The sequence below is a fragment of the Pieris brassicae genome, chromosome 9 (genome assembly GCF_905147105.1).
Source record: "Pieris brassicae chromosome 9, ilPieBrab1.1, whole genome shotgun sequence".
Lineage (NCBI taxonomy): Eukaryota > Metazoa > Arthropoda > Insecta > Lepidoptera > Pieridae > Pieris > Pieris brassicae.
The window spans coordinates 91,220-112,627 of NC_059673.1; the positions used below are offsets into that span (position 1 = coordinate 91,220).

Consider the following 21,408-nt stretch of genomic DNA (forward strand, 5'->3'; position numbering starts at 1 on the left):
TCAACACAGAAGGTCTTATATTGTTTCCGAAGTCAAAGTAGCATTTAGTATCTAAAGACTACTCCATAACTCCACAATCCACTATTATAGAAATCCTGCAATTGGGCTTAATAAAAATTCGAATCAAATTTAATATTTTTTGCCTCATTCTACATTTATAGTACGGCCTTCAATCGTTCTCAGCTGGTATGACTACATAAGGTTTATCTTCATCTGCTTAAACAAACCGTACTTTTTATACTGTGACCGTTGAAAAGAATGGAAATAAAGTAAACGACTACTCGTAAGAACCAATAACATAAAATGGCCGAAGATCGAGTCTTTGAAAAAATAACTTCAGGTTACGTTGGTATATCCAATTTTATCAGCCACCCTTAGAAACTGATTTTTATAATTTTTGCATCATGAACACTTTTGTAACATTATGCACGCCTAAACAAATGTATTTTTCTTAAAAATCTTGTGGATTCGTTGTATGTATGTTTACTACTGAACAAATAATATATATGATGATGTCTTAAGGTGCATTATTTTTGTTTAACTGATATAATTGGAATTCCTTCGGAGTGAATGTCCATTTCCACTTGCGTCGCTTGATTGACAGGAAAGTAGAAGCGTGGCCGTCCCAACCAAATTAGGCGCCATACAGTTGCAGATGAGGCAATGAGAGCCGGAAACACTTTGAGCGTGGTGTAAAATGACTTGAGCTTCGTATATGAGGCACCGATCTGAACTCACCGTGGACGCCCTCTGCCCCATATAGGACATTAAGTCACATTCCGGCACACCCTGAATTGTAAGGTTATTGAAATTAAAAATAAAACGAGAATATTATCGCTTTAAGTAAGTAACATAAGTCAACAATTTTTATATCGTGTTAAACTGAAAATTAAATATAAGAATGTTATCGTCCAATATGTTTATTTTGGTTTAATTTTAATTATTTTTACACAGTTTTGTGATATGAAAAGCAAATAGCAAGGTCTAAACATGTATGATGAAATCTTGGCTAGATGTTTAAGGCGATTTTGACTTAGTTATAAACCAATCTGTACAATTTATTATAATAAATTATTTCAGTTGAGTATTTTTTATTTTTTTTTTTATAAAATAGGGGGCAAACGGGCAGGAGGCTCACCTGATGTTAAGTGATACCGCCGCCCATGGACACTCTCAATGCCAGAGGGCTCGCGAGTGCGTTGCCGGCCTTTTAAGAATTTGTACGCTCTTTTCTTGAAGGACCCTAAGTCGAATTGGTTCGGAAATACTTCAGTGGGCAGCTGGTTCCACATAGCGGTGGTGCGCGGCAAAAATTGCCTTGAGAAACGCTCAGTCGTGGAACGTCGGACGTCGAGGTGATACGGGTGGAATTTTGTATTTTGCCTCGACGTCCGATGCTGAAACTCAGCTGCAGGTATTAATCCGAACAACTCCTCTGAACACTCTCCATGGTAAATGCGGTAGAAGATGCAGAGTGACCCCACATCTCTACGCAACGCCAAAGGATCGAGCCGCTCGGAGAGGGATTGGTCATCGACGATTCGAACCGCTCTTCGTTGGATACGGTCAAGTGGAAGGAGCTGGTACTGGGGAGCCCCCGCCCAGAGGTGAGAACAGTATTCCATGTGGGGCCGTATTTGCGCTTTATAGAGTTGCAAGCGGTGGCCCGGAGTGAAGTACCGTCTCGCCTTGCTGAGCACACCAAGCTTTTTGGAGGCTAATTTAGCCTTTCCCTCCAAATGACCGCGAAACTGAACGTCGTTCGATATGTCAACGCCAAGTATTCCGATGCTGGCTGTGGCTTCAAGAAGAGTGTTTTCGAAAAGAGGAGTAGCGACAAAGGGTATTTTTTTCGCGGAAAACGCGCAAACTTGTGTCTTCTTGGGGTTAAATTGGACTAGGTTTAGTCTACCCCAGTCCGAGACTCCACGTAAAAGAGTTTCGACTTCAGACACAAGTTTGTTCCGGTTCTCATCGACAACTGCCCGAGAAATACCTGCCCGGACAGTGTAAAGAGTATCCCCAGTGCTGTCGTCCGCATAGCAATGAATGTTGCTAAGTTGCAACATGTCATTGATATGCAGAAGAAACAGGGTCGGGGACAGAACACAGCCTTGTGGGACCCCAGCATTCACGGGTTTAAGGTCGGAACATGCTCCGTCGACGACGACCTTGATGCTCCGATCGGCTAGAAAGCTGGAGATCCAGTCGCATAATTTCTCAGGAAGCCCGTAGGCTGGTAGCTTCGAGAGCAGTGCTTTGTGCCACACCCGATCGAAGGCTTTCGCTATGTCCAAACTAACCGCTAGTGCCTCCCCCTTGGACTCAATTGCCTCTGCCCATCTATGAGTAAGGTATACTAGAAGGTCACCAGCTGAACGACCACGACGAAAGCCGTACTGATAATCGCTAATCAGCTGGTGGCCCTCTAGATAACTCAAGAGCTGGCCATTAATAATGGATTCCATTATTTTGGAGAACAAGGAGGTTATTGCGATTGGGCGATAGTTGGATGGATCAGTGCGATCGCCTTTTTTAGGGATCGGATGTATCGAAGCGGTCTTCCAGCACTTCGGGACAGTGCCGAGCGAGTACAGGTACCGGAAAAGGCGCGTCAGGACCGGAGCCAACTCAGGAGCACATGTACGCAGCACAATTGGAGGGATACCATCCGGCCCGCTCGACTTATGAATGTCCAAGGAAGATAGTGCTCTGCGAACAGCACGTTGCTGGAATGTGATTTCCGGCATTGAGTTATCACACCGCGAAATCGCCGGTGGTGATCTCCCCCGGTCATCCAAAGTCGAGTTGGACGCAAAGAGACAGCCCAAGAGGTCGGCCTTCTCCTTCGCAGTGTGGGCGAGCGAGTCATCCTCTCTGTGCAGCGGTGGTATCGATGGCTGACAAAAATTCCCTTGTACAGCTTTGGCGAGAGACCAGAAGGCTCGGGTCCCAGAAGGGAGTTGGGCCAATCTCTCGCCAAATCTGGCGATGTGCTCTGACTTTGCCTTAGCGATTTCCCGTTTGAAGGACCTGGAGGCTGAGTTATATGCTTTTTTATGTTCGCTGGTATTGGCATCACGAGATATCGCCGCCTCCGCCCATGCATTAAAGCATTCTCGCTTTCGACGCGATGCCGCCTTGCAAGAACGCTTAAACCAGGGCTGTGACCTGCCACCGATCGGCACCGCAGAGAATGGAATAAAAAGTTCCATGCCCTGCAGAACCACTTCGGCGACAGAGGCAGCGACGGAATCTGGAGCTTCCGACGAAAAGCACATAGGCCCCCAAGGGTAGGACGCAAAGAAAGACCGCATCCCATCCCAATCTGCTGACCGATAGTGCCAAATACGACGACAACCCGAAAAACGGGGCCGAGGAGGGCGCGTAGTAGGCACAGTACTCCGGACCACACAATGATCCGATGAACCCAATGGCGGGTCAACAGAGACTTGATAGGTCTCCGGATGTGAGGTCAGCAGAAGGTCCAACAAAGAGGGTTTATGACCATCCACATCTGGTATTCGCGTAATCGCAGGGACCATTTGTGACAGGTCGTAAGCTAAAGCAAAGTCGTGAAAGGATCTTCCCGCGTGATCGGTGGTTTCCGAACCGAGCCAATCGGCATGGTGAGCGTTAAAATCGCCAAGTATCACGATTTCAGCGGTAGGAACCCCTTCGAGCAGGGAATCTGTAGCCATTTGGATGTGCTCAATGAGTCGCTCAGTTTCGGTATTTCCGCTATGGGACCTATACAGGCATGCGTAGAATCGCGGATGGTCATCGCAGTCTACGCGCAGCCAGAGGCTAGATAGGTCCCTTCCTTCAAGCGACCCGAGGCGACGAGAACAGATATCCTCTCTGACGTACACGCAAACTCCCGCCCGCGGCACAAATGAATGTTCCAATTTGTACCCCGGGTAGGAGAGGTAGGAAGTATCAGCCGGGAAGGATATCTGAGTCTCAGTAAGGAAGAATAAGGCCGGCTTCGCAGTTTCGAGGTGAAAGTGAACCGCGTTAAGATTAGAGTTGAGCCCCCTAACATTGGTAAAGTCCACTGAGAGCGTGGAAGGGGATGCCTTCGGTAAATTCTTCCGTTTGCCCCGAGATCGAAACTTATAGTTTTTTGAGCAGTTTTTGCCCACCCCAGAATACGAAGGGCAGCCTGTGCATCCACCACCGAATACTGATTGTTCCGATGATGGACGCTCAGAGGGGGATTCTCCACAGCGGAAACGTGTGGTACCCCCCTGGGGTAATCTCTGTTTAAACTGCATCTTCATATTCTGGGGGAGGGGAGAATTGATGGGCTCCGGGAGTCTCACTCACCGCACGAAACGCGAGTACAATAAGATGAACCTATTGCATCACTTCACGCCGGTTTTCTGTGAGACAGTGGTACTGCCCCGGTCGTGCCTGCCCGATTGGCTGAAGCCCGAAAGCAACAGCATGGCACTCCCACTAGGGTATTTAGGTGGGATCTTTTGTTTTGTCTTTTGCTGACCGACGATTAGACTTATGTCAATAAAAAAAATCACATTTTTATGCGTTAAAAAAACTTAGTTAAATTTACTACCAAAACCAAAACAGCTGGATGTAGGAGCATCTATAATAGTAGACGACGTCCTTTGGGAAATAATTTCTGTTTATCCCGACACATTCTAGTATTTCTCTTCGCAAGACTTTCAGAAGCAAATGTTAAGTTTTGGCTTAATTCTAACCAAACAATTCGACAAGGCTTAAAAGCGTCTCAACCCGTCAATACGTGTGAGCGTCTTTAGCTACGTCTTTCTGACTACAAAGTCCCCGACACATTTTAACGGATCTTGATGATTCGATCACGGCTGACAATGAATTAAAAGTCGCCTGGTCCTAGATAACTACAACAACAAATAACAACAGCAATCAATAAACATATTAATCATTATTTTTTCTTACAGAGTGGAGTTATTTTTTTTATTTAAAGTTCTTTTTTTACATATAAATAGCTGTTATAACTGTGATTTTTCGTCCTAACCGCTTTTTCTCATTTCAGATTGTGATTGCTCTTTTCATACCAGGGAAATAAATATTAAAAAAAATAAAGAACTTAATTCTGCACCTACTGTAATGATAGCATTCTCGTTGGTGTTGTCTACGTAATCAGTAGAGCGGCTACGCCGTAAACATTGTTATTGACGTTGTGAAAAAGAGACTACGATGGTAACTCTAATTACTTTTTTCTTTTATTTTAATCAAGAACTGTGAATGGTTTCGTGTACGAAACCACGATTTTCCATGCGCCACATACTAAAAAGTTTAGTAAACAATGATTTTTTATCGACATTTATGTTTATCCCTTCCACATAATTCTTAAAGAACTTTAGAGAATTAACAAATAGAGTAGCAATTGACACGTTTGGAGTAAGTATCAATATATAAAGACATAGGTTTTAATGTCTGTAATATCTGTTTCGTGTGATTTATATTCCATGGGGATAGCACAGTACCTTTTCCTTTACGTGACACCGCCTTCAGCGCCTAGCGGTTGAAACTGGAACTTAATTTTTACCACGCCAAAGCAAGCCGCCGCAATTCTTGTTCATTTTTGTAACGTTTATTGATAGGCACAGTGGCTAGTGCAAAACTTTAACACGAACATTATATTTAAAGTAACCTAAGATCTAACTAAATAATAAAGTAACTAACCTAAGATCAATTACAGGTGGAAATAATAATTACGTAAATTGAACTCGGTTTTCAAGTCACAAGGCTTTACAGTGCTTACACGTATACAAAATAGCTGATAGTGCACAGTGCACATGTGGTAAGTAAACAGTCGGCCCCGCGATCAAAGAAAACAAAGAAATAAACACCACGTGCGTAGCAATAAACAAATTGACGTGATTAATAAATTAGTAAACCAATAGCTCAGACGTTCCCAGTATGGGACGCGAGGATCGTTACATTATTTGAAAAGCCTAAAACTAGATGAACAAAATTTATTTTATTTCTCGAAACGCATATCTCAGCATTTTCTTACTAACGGTGATTATAACACTTGCGTCGATTTTCGGTTCGAAAACAGATACAGGAACGTATAGACAATCAAGTTGTATATTTTATCTTGCTTGAATAAGCATCTAAATCCCTTATTTTGGCTTAGGATACTAATAAATGTATATAATAGCAGACAAGGCTCCTTGACAAATTTGTTTATTACAACGACAGATCCTGTAGGACCAGCTACGCCCACGTTCTTTGGGGGCTGGGTTAAGGAAACCCTATTGTAGTGATGTTTCGAAGCATCGGGTAGTTGTATACCAGTTATTGCTTTGCTAATTTTTTTAGAAAGATATCCCTACAATGAAATTCTTGCGAGAGCAAGCTGGCGTCATGAAAGTACATTTAAGAAATATAATTATCGAAATGTAGATAATAATCAGCATGCTGAGACTCCAACTATCGTCCAATAGCTATAACCTCCTTGTTCTCCAAAATAATGGAATCTATTATTAATAGCCAGCTCTTGAGGTATCTAGAGGGCCACCAGCTGATTAGCGATTATCAGTACGGCTTTCGTCGTGGTCGTTCGGCCTTCGTGACCTTCTAGTATACCTTACACATAGATGGGCAGAGGCAATTGAGTCCAAGGGGGAGGCGCTAGCGGTTAGTTTGGACATAGCGAAAGCCTTCGATCGGGTGTGGTAGCACTGCTCTCGAAGCTTCCAGCCTACGGGCTTCCCGAGAAATTATGCGACTGGATCTCCAGCTTTCTGGCCGATCGGAGCATCAAGGTCGTCGTCGACGGAGCATGTTCCGATCTTAAACCCGTGAATGCTGGGGTCCCACAAGGCTGTGTTCTATCCCCGACCCTGTTTCTTCTGCATATCAATGACATGTTGCAACTTAACAACATTCATTGCTATGCGGACGACAGCACTGGGGATACTCTTTACACTGGCCGGGCAGGTATTTCTCGGGCAGTTGTCGATGAGAACCGGAACAAACTTGTGTCTGAAGTCGAAACTCTACTACGGGGAGTCTCGGACTGGAGTAGACTAAACCTAGTCCAATTTAACCCCAAGAAGACACAAGTTTGCGCGTTTTCCGCGAAAAAAATACCCTTTGTCGCTACTCCTCTTTTCGAAAACACTCTTCTTGAAGCCACAGCCAGCATCGGAATACTTGGCGTTGACATATCGAACGACGTTCAGTTTCGCGGTCATTTGGAGGGAAAGGCTAAATTAGCCTCCAAAAAGCTTGGTGTGCTCAGCAAGGCGAGACGGTACTTCACTCCGGGCCACCGCTTGCAACTCTATAAAGCGCAAATACGGCCCCACATGGAATACTGTTCTCACCTCTGGGCGGGGGCTCCCCAGTACCAGCTCCTTTCACTTGACCGTATCCAACGAAGAGCGGTTCGAATCGTCGATGACCAATCCCTCTCCGAGCGGCTCGATCCTTTGGCGTTGCGTAGAGATGTGGGGTCACTCTGCATCTTCTACCGCATTTACCATGGAGAGTGTTCAGAGGAGTTGTTCGGATTAATACCTGCAGCTGAGTTTCATCATCGGACGTCGAGGCAGAATACAAAATTCCACCCGTATCACCTCGACGTCCGCCGTTCCACGACTGAGCGTTTTTCAAGGCAATTTTTGCAGCGCACCACCGCTATGTGGAACCAGCTGCCCACTGAAGTATTTCCGAACCAATTCGACTTAGGGTCCTTCAAGAAAAGAGCGTACAAATTCTTAAAAGGCCAGCAACGCACTCGCGAGCCCTCTGGCATTGAGAGTGTCCATGGGCGGCGGTATCACTTAACCAGGTGAGCCTCCTGCCCGTTTGCCTTTTTGCCTATTTTATTAAAAAAAAAGTAGTAGCAGTAGCAAGCCCGCCTAGAGAGTTCTCGAATATTGTTTAGAATGATTCCCAGGGATATATAAGCGAGCTGAAACGCGATTTAGTTTTGAATGCGATAACAAAAGAGAAACACCGAAGCGATAAAGTGAATACAAGTGACAAAGTACTGTGTAAAGTGTGCATAAGTGGAGTAGTAAGTGATTGTTTTTGTGTGCTATAAGTGCATTTCTGCAAGTAATTTGTGCTCATAAATTCCTCATTGATTTTTCAAGAAATAAACCCTTGAATAAATCCACGGCATTTTCTATCCGATCCCCTAGCTCGTAACAATATTATTAAGAACAGCTGCCAAAGAAATATGACTTGCATCTATTAGGGGACGCTAATATAAATCTGAAGGTAGACCTTTAAAACATACTCATTACACAGTTTAGGCCTTGTCTGTGGGATAATAACATACACTAGGGCGGAACTATACAAATGGGTCGTTAGAAATTCTTGCAAAGACCACATCGACGGTCCTTTCGTACAAAGGGACAGAAAAACAGTGTCAAAAATAGAGGTTTTCTGGAGAGCGTCATGAATGTTCGAATGTATCTAGAAATTAATATTTTCACTTTTTGACGTTATTTTTTCTGAAATATGAGTTTCATAAAAAATTTAAAGTTTAATATTTTATTAATCTTTTGTATATTTATACATGTTTTTATGAAAATTTCGATAGATGGCTGTTGCTACATTATAAATTTATTTTAACCGTGTAGGTCAAGTCTAAGTCTAAATTAACCGTTTATACGTAGGAGATTTCAAATCAATGACATCAACTGGTTTTTACTAAATTTATTTTAAAACGTGTACATATTTTATTGTTATCAAAAATACGATCAAAAATTAAATGTGGGTTACATAAATGAAAAAAGTCTACTCTTAAAACGTATTTTGATTTTTATGAATAAAATAACATAATAACATACAAATATACAGTGTTTACAATTTTCTTAACCTACATAATAATAAAAAATTGATGATTAGAAAATTAAAACAAATTTAAAAAGTTAGTTCCTTATGAAAATGCTTTAATGCTGGCAGCATTTCCTCGCTGTATTGCAATACTTATTCGTTGAGCGAGAACACCACCAACTCTGGAGTCACTGGTACTACCGTTAAAGTGGAGTGGATATATATATAGATCTTAATTTTTTTATATCTTCAAATATAAATAAATTATTAAAATACAATAATATGGGATTTTGTTTAACTAGGGCATATTCTTTTCTTGCCCATTTTCCCATAACTTCTTCCTCCGTTTTCCCCCTCGTTTCCGGTATAAACATGGAAATACAGGCACCAAGAAGGTTGATAACTCCAAAAAGAATGAACGTGTAATGAAGTCCAATTGAGTCCACGAGTGGGCCGAACTAGGGCAAAGAGCTGAGATGACATTAAACACCAGCCGAAGGTGTGTAGCAGGCCTAAAATTTGCTCGTACCTATAAAAATCACGTTTGAAATAATTTAATCAGTGGGGCATATATAACGAATGGAAGAATAATGAGTTAGGGGTGTAGTCAACGAGTTTTGGGTCGAATTCAGTGGTATACAAATAAGATGTATAACACAGATAGGCTAGGTTCTAATCTCAGCAAAATAACAGTGGGCTTCAAGAAGACCAACGCAAAATCTGCTCCATCAAGGGGTTTTAAAAATACGTCTTTCGTTCATTCAAAAAAAAATAGCACCATATAAAGACGCTTTATTTAGTTGGTGTATTGTAAAAGTCAGCGGATTTTCTGTAATCAAAAACCTACTATTTCATAAATTATTTAAAATCATAAGATTCAAAGAAAAAATCAAGGTATATCACTATATATATATATATATGTTACCTGAAAGTTGAACATCTCAACACTGATGATATAGGGCAGCGGCCTGACTCCACCCACATACGTGGAAACAGCTGATATCATAAACAGTATGGGAATCCAAGAAGATGTGGAATATCCGACCTGGTGAAGTAAAAGTGATACTCCAATACCTGTGTGACCGATAAACGTCAGAAGATATGCACCAACGTGGAGGGGCTGAAATAAAACAAATTACAACTTATAACTAAGTAAAATGAGGCAACATTCATAATATTAAACATCTACCCGTTTTCCAGCTGTTCCATATATAGTTGGAAAACAAAACATAGTTGAATGATATATATGCCAAATACATTTTTAATATGTTATCTATTTACGATGAACGCCGACTGTACGCACGTAATTACATGACTCATTGTCACGTTCCTCCTGAGCCGAGCGTGCAAGCGCCAACAAGTGATAGAGAGGCTTGTGACGCATTTCTCTCTCTTACACTCCATTATTTGAATTAACGAGGGCAATAATAATGTAAATTTATCGAATTTTTTTAATTTTCTATTAAGTTCTTTGTATTTTACTGTTGAATACCAACCTCCACGACACCTGAGAGACTCAAGCCTGCACGGGATAATACGTTTATGTGTTCGTTTGAAAACACTCGTGCAGTAACCAAAGTTCCTCGGCGCGGCTTTGAATACCGGTAATACTTCGTACGTACCGCTATTGTTGCCAATCCCTACGACACCTCAGGTACTCGGGCCTGCACGGGATATTACGTTTAAGTCGTCGTTACGTTTATGTCGTTTGAATACGCTTTTTTTTTTTTTTTTTTAAAGAAGGAATCTCGCTGTTGGCCTTAAGGGCCTTTACAGCTCAGCTCGGGCTGTTTTGGCGAGCGTAGCTCGGCCAGAATGGCGTTTTATCCCGCGGCTAGCGCAAGGGCGTCTCCTGTGAGACTCGAACCTCGGCTTGGGCCGACATGACCGAAGAGGGGCGTGAATTTTGACCCGTCTCCTCATCGCTGGCGCTTCCCACTTCAGGGAGTGGTGAGCGCGAGCGCGAGCGAGAGCGGGTAACGGGTCGAGATGCCTTCCCGGATTTTTCTTCGCCTTACGCGACGATGGCGACGGCGAACGCGGTGAATCCGCGGTTACGGACTCGTTAAAAGCCCGCAATGCGTCGGGGAAGCGCTCTTGGAGAAAGAGCAGAATTCTTCTTATGTCAGGGGGTGGATCCCCGGACGCCATTCTGAAGGCGGGAAGCCAACAGGTTGACGACGGGTGTGTGTACCTAGTTTGCCTAAGTGAGGTGAGTACCTAAGCTAGTGATTTTGCCCTACAATGTGGTGTGTCTCCGCTGGTGATAGCGGAGGTGTGGTTTGTCACCGACCTAACCAGCCCGTAGGAGATTGGGTATAAGAGCCCCTACGGATGTGACAGGACCCGTCCACAGGTCCACTGTTGGACGGGTCCTGGTCCTGGGTTTAGCCGGTTGCTAGAGAGTAGTTGGCGTACCTACTCCCCAATACGTGCCTACTAGGAGGCCCGGCCGTGCACAGGACTTGGAGGAAGCGGAGGGGCTGTTACGCGCCTTGAAAAAGGCACGGTGTATGCACCCCGGACAAAAACACTCCCGCACAAGGCGTTAACCGACAGATAACCGTTTGGCACCGTTAGGTGGCTATCTGAGGGCCGCAGGTAAACCCGCGTTCATAAATTGCAGCCTTCAACCCGATGTCCAAACACCGAAGACGCGAAGCGACCAATGAGAGGGCGGCAGGCAGCAAGGCAGGGATCGGATTGACCAATGAGAGGGCAGCAGGCAGCAAGGCAGCGGTCGGACAGCGCGTGCGCACTGTACAGCGGCAAGCGGCGATGACTCACACGCGAGCGAGCGAGAGAGCACTAGAGCACTGATGACTCACACGGAGAGAGCACTGAACAGACGTCCGCACGGGTCGGCGGTCGGAAGCGAATTGTTTGAATACGCCCGTGCAGTAACCAAAGTTCCTCGGCGCGGTTTTGTATACCGGTGGGGGATTGACTTCGTACGTTTTGTCAAGACGGTTTGACGTAGTGCTGGCACCGCCTTAACCCACGCGAAGGAACCATTCCACGTCAGGGTCAGTCGTGCCATGAGTAAGAGTATGAAGCCCCGACGCCAGTCCTTATTTTTGACTGGAATTAACAATAGTTACCATCAGATTGCATCAGAATAATCAGGTTGAAGTAAATACTTTATTTCTGGAGCGTGACTTCACAGTTTGTGCGTAGTTATTATTAATAAGACGTTCGAAGATCGCAGTTTCATGATTTCCATAATTTTATCATAACTCATATGAGAGCGTAAACCGTTCGTTACGTTACGCGTAACAAGAAAATAAATTAGTATAACAAATCTTAACTGTATATTCAACATTTACAAATATTGTAAATAAACGGGCTTAAGTATTAATTATTATTAATATTATTACTACACGAGTTGATTATAACAATATTTACGTTAAGCAATCAGACATAACATTTCTCTCACCGATTATATTCGTTTGACTAAACTCTCGTACATACATAGGAATGACCACGAAGATGCCTCCAGCTGCAATACCAGCCAAAGCGCGGGCGATTAACAAGGCTATCATGGTTGGTACAAACAGCCCATAAGAAAAAAAGCCTTTCTCTTACCTTAACCTAGTAAAATATGATCTAAATATTCGTGTGTCTACGCCGTCTGTGTGTGTATTGTAACGTGTATGGGTGTGTGTGCATGATCTTCGGGATTGATCTCAAAAAATGGCACGAGATCTCAGGGGAACGAGATGCATTCCCTAATTGGACATAGATTCTATTGATGTGTTATAGTGTAAGCGAGCACGATTGCAGGATGGTCCGCTAGCTTTGTGTCAGTATTATATATGTCGTGTGTTTGCGTGTGTGTGTGTGAGCGTCTGCGTATATACTACGAAAAGGCTCATTTTTTAAATTTCATTTTTGGCTTTATCTTGTATCACACAATTAGATAACTTAGAAACTAATTAACTTTATTTTTGATCTTTATGTTGAAAAAGTAAAACCAGGCCTCCACTTTAACGGTAGGCCTAAATATTAGGTCCTTATGAAATAGCGTTTTGTCATTTTGGCCACATTTAGAGCAGATAGCTCTTGAGGTAATTTGGAATTCCAAATTCATTTTTTTACAGCTTACATGCGTGCATTTGTTTTTCATTTCATTTTCCCGTTTTAATTTTTCTTCTTTGCTCTTATCACTTCATTTATAAAATGCAAAACATGAAACATGCATTTACGACTACAAGTTCCACCGTGGTCCCAGTATTGCAGAGACGGCTCAAAGAAAACATATTGCATTTTTGTTCCAACGTTTTCGTTCTAGAAATTTCATCCTGCAGAACAAGCCCCGAGGACGGCTGGAGACGAAAGAAGATAACGAAGAATTGAAGACTATTGTGGAAGCGGATCCATCGCAAACTACATCTGAGTAAGCAGCAGGCTGCGCTGTTACTGATAAAACTGTATTAATCCACTTGAAGCAAATTGGGCAAGGGGAAAAGCTAGCTAAGCAACCAAAGCTGGTCAATCACTCTAGGCCACTGCTGCTACACGAAAACGCTAGACCACACACTGCACAACACTGCTACCAAATCAGAGGAGCTTCAATTGGAATGTCTAAGACATTTGACCTTGCTCCAATAGATTACCCTTTTTTAATTGGGATAACTTCTTTTAAGGTAAATCTCAACTCTGATGGCGCAGTCACAACCGACTGCCAATTTTTTTATAGATTCCCGTCCGGATGGTTTTTTGTAGTAAAGGAATCAATGAACTACCTATAAGATGACAAAAGTGTATAGATAGCGATGGTAAATGTAAATACTTTGAATTTCGGACTAAATGCGCCATCTTTTTCTTCACTTGCCACCTGCGCACATTTTTTTACAAGGTTGGATAGTTGGAAACAAACAAAGAAAGTGCATCTAATTAATAAACTTAATTATTTTTCAGAGAACTAAAAAGTTTCCATTAAACGTAAAACAGTAGCATATTAATACATCTTTCAATGTTTGTTATGTCTGTAATATTGTTTAATTGTAGTCGTTTAATCTAGTGATATGTATATTTACAATAATAAATTGTTATGTATTTATAGTACTATTTTTCCAGCGGCTTTAGACTAGCCTTAAGCATAAGCGTGGTGATTAAATAAATCATGGGAGTTACGCCCCGAGAGTATAACCAGACGAAGGCACTCTCTTTGACTGTTATATTTCATTCATTCGTGATATAGCAATTAACATTTCATAATGTCGCTTATATTCTATTGTTGTACGCAAGTGGTTAATATAGAGTAAAAGAAAAATCCTCTATTATTAAAAGCACCTCGATGACCCTGACCGTACATTTCGAACAATCCGGGTCGAAGGACCAAAATGTGCCACCAAATGTGTCACTTACGAGCTACCAGTACCAGTTGCCCAATTTGATTGACCTTTGATTTAAAAACAAAACAAGAAGACAGTCCTGCGATTACGCGAATACCACATATGGATTGTCACTAACCATCTTTGTTGGATCTTCTGCTGACTTTGCATCCGGAGTCACCAAGCCTCTGTTGACCTATCAGAGAATAGTGCCATTCACGCGCCATCTACGGCCTCGCTCCGCGTGCTGTCGCCGTGTCGCTATCGCTACAAGTCAGCTAATTGATGAAATACAGTCTTAAAGTCAAGTCCTAGCCTTGGTTAAAATGTTCCCGCAAGGTGGCCATGCGTCGTAAGCGAGAATGCTTGGGCAGAAACGGCAACATCCTGTCAAAGTAAAAAAAAACATTTATTCATATATGTAACACAATGTATACTTATGAACGTCAATAAAAAAAGAAATATGTATTAAATGCTTCTAATTTTACATTTAGTACCAGTTCTCAAATCTAGGGCGTAGAACGGATGGGAAGAACTGGCAATAAACTCTCCGCCACTCTTTTTTATCGCTAAGTTTTTTTTGTATTACACAACGTTTGTAAGGAGATGCAACCATCACATCATGTTCCACATGACATCAGCAGGAGGCATGATAAAATAGGAGCACGCACTTACATTCTCGTGGGAACAACATGCACTGTGATGCGTCAATCGGCGAGAAAAGCATAAAACTCAGCCTCCAGGTCTTTCAACACATTGCCAGATTTGGCGAAATTGGCCCACCTCCCATCGGGAACTCTCCTTCCTGGTCTCTTGCCAAAGCTGTCAGAGGGAATTTCAGTCAGCCCTCCATTTGAAGGAAGACTCGCTGACCTTATCACGATGGAGAAGGCCGATCTTCTAGTCTGTCTCTGCGTCGAACTTCACTTTGGATGTCCAAGGAAAGGCACCACCGACATTATGGCAGTGTGATAATACGTTGCCTGAAATTATATTCCGGCCCCGTAGTATCTGCAAAGCATTGTCTTCCTGGGAGATCCGTGAAGTTCCAGGTCCAGTTCAAGGTTTTTTAGAAATCGTAAATTACTCAATGGCTTTTCAAATTTATACAAAAGGCCCAGAATTGGTCACGGAAATTTCCTTGGTCCAAAAAACCACTTACAACTACCATTTAAGCTCATGTTCACACTTGAAATCGGCCAGACACTGCATTCGCGCCTATTCATTAAATTTGCGTAACATCCGTCAAAATTTAAAACATACTGTACGTAATTATAATAAATATAACTGTTTTATCAACTTGTATATAAGATAACGAATCTGAAACTATTAACAATTGTACCATTTGTTTCAGCATTTAGGTGAAAGAGGTCTAGAATGGCAGCAGCAAAAATGGGCCATACTTACATACAATGGATGTATTCGATTATAGGTAAGTTCGAGTCATGTTATTATACTTCATGATACATAGTACGGATTATTCGTTCATGAAGATCATTTTGCGGATGAAAAATTTAATTCCCCTCTGCATGATTATAGTAAATAGAATTATAATAATTATTTAATAAATTTGAGCAGCGTTAGCCTAGCTCGGCGGTGAACTAATGGATTTTCTTTCTATGTGTGCATTTAATATTCGCTGTAACGGTGAAGAAAATCATCTTGAGGAAACCGGCTTGTCTCAGACCCAAAAAAAGTCGACGGTGTGTGTCAGGCATAGGAGGCTGACCATTTAATTGCCTAGAATAAGAAATGATCATGGTACAGAAATCTTTGGCCTCTTCAAATTTTGTAGTGCCACTGATTTATTAAATGAATTTATTTCGCCGTAAAAACGTATTTTTATGAAAGGGTAACTTTGTTATATTATCATCTTGCGATATTCGAATCAATTTTAATAATTTCACGTATTTTAATTTTGCAAATTTGGCCTGGTTATTCTAATTACCGATTGTTCACCGTTTATTTGAGATAATGACTTAACGAAAAAACAGTTTTAATAAATAGTTACGTAACATGTCTTCTAGCGTTACCTAAAGACAAAAATACCAAAACAATTTAATCATATAAATAATTTCCATAGTGAGCATCGGTTTCCTCATATATGGAATGGAGATTGGATGGACGTCACCAATGCAGAAAGTTTTACAAGCTGACACCTCTCCTCTGGGGCATCCCATCTCGACGACCATGATATCCTGGATTGCCAGTATCGTTGTATTTAGTTCTGCTGGTGCTGTACCAATCTACTCATACTTGGCAAATGTTTACGGGAGGAAATGGATGGTTGTTGCAACCACGATACCTCAGATGGTGAGTACCTGCCAAACCGTTGAATGTATTCACATCTCAGTACTTTGAATGAATGACTCAAGGTCACTGATGACGATGTCACTTTGAATAAACCCGGAAGAAATTGTTAGAATTAATTTAATAAATCTTTAAGTAAACAGTAACCGACTCGAAAAGTGAATCTTTTTATTTCGAAAGTGTTAAACTTTACTTTGAGACTGAGCCCCGAAGACCATAGAAATGTATTTTGATAAAGTAATTGATTAACCGAATAATTTCGTTAGCGTTAATGTATGAAAAAAGCGAACTTTTTCATACTATAAAAGAAGGCTAGAGATTGCGCGAACACGAACGTGGAAAATAATAACAACTGGTACTGACACTGTACTGGAACATGACAGTTTTTTTTATAAGATATTGCAGCAAACGAGCCTAGGAGACAGCCATAAAAGGCGTCCGAAGTTACGCAGCCGGCCTTTGAGAGAGAAGTAAGCTCTCTTTTTAAACAATGAGAGGTCGTATTACTCTCTGTACTACACTATAACTAAGATCCGAATATTTGAGGGATGGACAAACCTATTTTCATTGTATTATATTTTGGTAGTGTTCGCGGAGAGTATTCGGAGGAGTTGTTTGGATTATACCAGCAGCTGAGTTTCATTAACCAACTTTTTATCGCACCTTGAATCGTGAAACTTTATCAATTTAAGTAAATAACCTTTAATAGCTGTTTTATTTGAAATTAATTATGACAATGTTATCGTTTTGATATGTCTATGTAGGTTTACTTTTAATTTTATTTTAATTATTATATAGGAAAAACACAAATCTGAGCCGGTACACTTCCATTAGTGGAAGCAGTAATCCCGTTATTCCAAGATTCCTCTTTGAATCGTGAAAGAATTGTGTAGCAGAGACACAAGTTTACGTCGTAACTTCTGTGCCAAGAATAAAAACATTAGTAGGTCTTCAAATTTAAAATCTTTAAAGAAAAACCTAAATTTTGTTATAACTAGGACAGCCCATAGATAAAATTACATTAGTTACCTTATAGACTTAATAAGCTAAGGGTATTGAGGAGTTAAGCTAAAATGTTAACACATGACCCGGCAGCTCTCGACTAATTTATTAAATATTGTTCTATGAGATATTATTTGAAATATTTGACATTCTAATACAATATAACTTTTTTAATTATAGATATCAAGCAGTATAAAAATATTATTTCCAAACATCACAGCGCTATGCATAGCCCGAACTTTGTCCGGTGTTTTTACTGGCGGCGTATTCGTAGTTGGGCCAATGTATGTAAGAGAAATCAGCCAGTCAGACATGATAGGATCCTTAGGATCCATCCAGGTGGTACTGCAGAATATGGGCTTCTTGATAATATACTTACTTGGCGCGTACATGGAGTATTTTCATGTTTTGTACGTAATGGCTGCGTTTCCAGTATTGATGGCTTTGCTGATGTTAAGAGCGCCGGAATCTCCAGCGTTTTTGGTCAAATTGGGGAAGATTGAGGTTGGTTTTATATAAGACTACTTTAATTTGGATCGCTTATCAAATTTGACGACGACATTGATAAAGTATTGCTTGATTCGTTTCAGGAAGCACATAAAGCTGTTGCGTATCTTCGAGGTTTGGATACGGATGATAAAATTGTGATAACAGAAGTGGAAGCTATGCAGCGTCAGGAAAAAGAGTTTCAGGAAATGCCTAAGCTCAATTTTATTAGTATTCGTAAGTAATTTTACAGATTAAAGGAAGTGTATGACACAAGGAACAAACTGTTTAACTTTCTTTTAATTTTCTATTCATCAATTGTTCATTATTATTATTAACTATGTAAGTCAAGAATATTATAAATACTATATTCTCATAAATATATTTTCTTATGATATAGATAATTAATATTATATATAAACGGTACGTGAATACACTGTGTGTATTCACACACAGGACCGCAGCGTTAAACGTTTGTTTGAAACTTGGCAAAATATACCATGCATATTATTTCATATAACGCTTACAATTATTGAAATCTTTTTCAGTTCAAGATAAAGCTTGGAGACGTGGTCTGATAATTATCCTCATCGTCTTCACGTTTCACGCTTGGAACGGTGCTTTCGCGATCATTGCTTACGCCTCTGCCATCTTGTCTTCGACGGGAGTAGATTTTGGCATAAGTCCAGAATTGCAAACGCTAAGTTTTCCCATAGTTAGTATTATGGCATCATTTACTTTGACTGCGATTGCTGAAAAGTTTGGAAGAAAGGTAAATTCTCTATTTTTCTTGTTCGTTAAGGTTTTTGCTAGATATTATAAATATGTTTAATAACAAGGTATACTTAAAGGAAATGGGTAGCATTTCCGTCAGGGGCGTGACTGGTCACTCACTATCACGCTCATATTATATATTATTGAAAGATGATAAACGGAAGTGCCTTAAAAACTAAAACAAAATTTATTATATATACACAATCTTTATCTATTTAAAGAAGATTTGACGGGCATGACAATGGAATCACTAGGCCAACATTGCTGTCATACCTAGGTAACACTGAAAATGTTTGGAAAATGATAAAGGACTTAAAGAAGAAAGTTTCCAATACTTTTATTATTTTTCGAAGTAATCTCCGTTCCTCTTTACACATCGTCGCATTCGGTGGAACCACTGAGAAAAGCAGTGGGCCCATGCTTCCTTATGGGCTCTCCTAAGGCATTTTCCTATGCTTTCACCGCATCTTCGGGGCTCGTAAAGCGAATATCTCGAATTTTATCTTCAGTTCTTGGGAATAAAAGGAAGTCGCAGCCAGGTCAGGACTGTATGGCGGATGACTCATTATCTCGACACCTGCCAGAGTCAAATATCCACCAGTCCATGCGAAAGGTGTTTCTGGTCGTCAGTTAAAGTATGGGAAATTTATCTGGTGCAAAGCTTCCTGACACCTAAATGTTTATGTAATATTTTTTGAACTTGACTCATACCAATGCCTAGTCCGTATCTGCTGATAGGCCACTCTCTTATCTTCCTCTATCATGCGTCGCACAACAGTGATGTTATCTTCACTAGTCGCTGTTAAAGGACATCCCTCACGCGGATCATCATTGAGATTGCTGCGTCCACGCTTAAACTCGTCAAACCAATTGTAAATAGTTGCACGAGATGGGGCTTTATTAAGCTATGCTATTCGCAACCTATCATAGCTTTGTTGTTAAGTAAGCCCACAACGAAACGAAATAAATCATTGACAGAAAATTTTCAATTGTCATTTTTAGATTTAAGTTCAAGAGTTTTAGATTTGCCGCCAATATACTACATTAGGTTACCAAAGTGTTCTAAAATTGAAATTCAAAAAGTTTTCATTAGCAATGTTTCTAACTGGCCCGTTATAAACATTTTCAGTGTTACCCACTTATATGTTTATATAAATTTTACATTATTAGATACTTTCCAGCCCTTACTAGCGGGAACCTTCTTCATGGCGGTGTTTTCTCAATCAATCCTTGGTATCGCAATGTTGATGCAGAAGTATGGGTATGTCATACCAAGCTGGCTGCCAGTTGTGTGCATGATAATATCTGTGGCCAGCTATGCGGGTGGGGTACGCCCCTTACCTTATATAATATTGACGGAAATGTTTAGTTTTCAGGTAAGCACGCACTAAAGAATATACACCCATTAAGGCCCATAATCCATATAATCTATATACGAGTACTTTTGAAAATTGAGAATTTCTGTCCAGCTACTCCTTAAAGCCAATACCGATTTCAATAATTCCATAAATTTATGCAATTGAGACTATAACTACGTAGTGACTTCTACGACTAATAACCATCTTGGTTATGAATTTATCGCCTCAAACTTAATTCCAGGTCCGAACGAGAGTCATGGGTTGTGTCGTAACCCATGCGTGGATAACCGGTGCTATTCAGCTTTTTGCATATGCACCTTTAGCTGATGCCTTCGGTCTACCAGCTACGTTTATTATTTTTGGGATTTTCAATCTTTTAGGAGCAATTGTAACCTTCTTCTTACCCGAGACCAGGGGAAAGACTGATGAAGAGATTCAACAACAGTTGATAAAAAGCCCTATAACGACTAGCACGGTATAGGTCTTAATCGTCAGAATTATATATTGGAAATTTGAATTAGCGAAATGGCCAAATTGTTTGAGACTTTGTGGGAGACGAGTACTGTTATATCGCGTAATTGTTAAGTAAAGCCAGTCATTATTTATATGCCATGGTATAAGTCAGATATGTTTTTAAATATAAAAACTTATTTTAAATACTGTGTGCGTACCGAACTTGTCTGTGCTATTCGTGGTATGACATTAATCTGTTATTGATTTATTAGCTTTGAACTATTGTGAGACTTCAAAATTTGTTCATAGAAATACATATTTTAATAATCTTACATCAGTAATTCATCTTTAATTTTAACAGAGAATTTTTTTAAACTAGAATAACATATAAAAAAAACTAAAATAACATATAAAAATATATGTTATTTTTTTGTGTTTCATTATTATAATCCTACAAATGTGGTGCTGCAACTGCCGACGTTTTCCTTCCAGCAAATATTAATAGCGTACATCTATTTAAATTTTACGTTTTTAAATTTAAATTATAACTTTAAATTTGATTGTATTTACCTCATTCGAAGGAAGCAGTGTCTTTGCATATTCAAGAAAATGCGTTTCTCGAAGATTTGCAATAAAACGGAAGTAATGATGTTATCTAGGCAAAGAACCGAACAGAATCAAGTGGAGACCATTTCCAAACTTAAAGTACCAATAACATTTTTCTAGGAAAAATGAAAAATATTTTGCCCAATCGGGAATTGAACCCGTGCAGTAAAACAATATTAAGAACAAAACACTAATGCGTTAGTTATAAAATACTTAGCCAACAAAGAAAGCAGGTGCGACTACGAACAATGCACTTCGTTTTTTAATTTTTCTTTTTTAAA

At 40.5% G+C, this 21,408-nt stretch overlaps 1 protein-coding gene across 1 annotated transcript; it reads left to right on the forward strand.

Moving 5' to 3' along the window:
* The first annotated feature begins 15,481 nt into the window (after positions 1-15,481).
* LOC123714511 (facilitated trehalose transporter Tret1-2 homolog) lies at positions 15,482-20,862 on the forward strand. The gene is made up of 7 exons (XM_045668784.1): positions 15,482-15,570; positions 16,222-16,451; positions 17,631-17,954; positions 18,041-18,173; positions 18,485-18,708; positions 19,892-20,086; positions 20,310-20,862. The coding sequence occupies exons 1-7, from the start codon at positions 15,516-15,518 to the stop codon at positions 20,547-20,549; spliced, it is 1,401 nt and encodes a 466-aa protein (XP_045524740.1). The 5' UTR covers positions 15,482-15,515; the 3' UTR covers positions 20,550-20,862.
* The last annotated feature ends 546 nt before the right edge of the window (positions 20,863-21,408 follow it).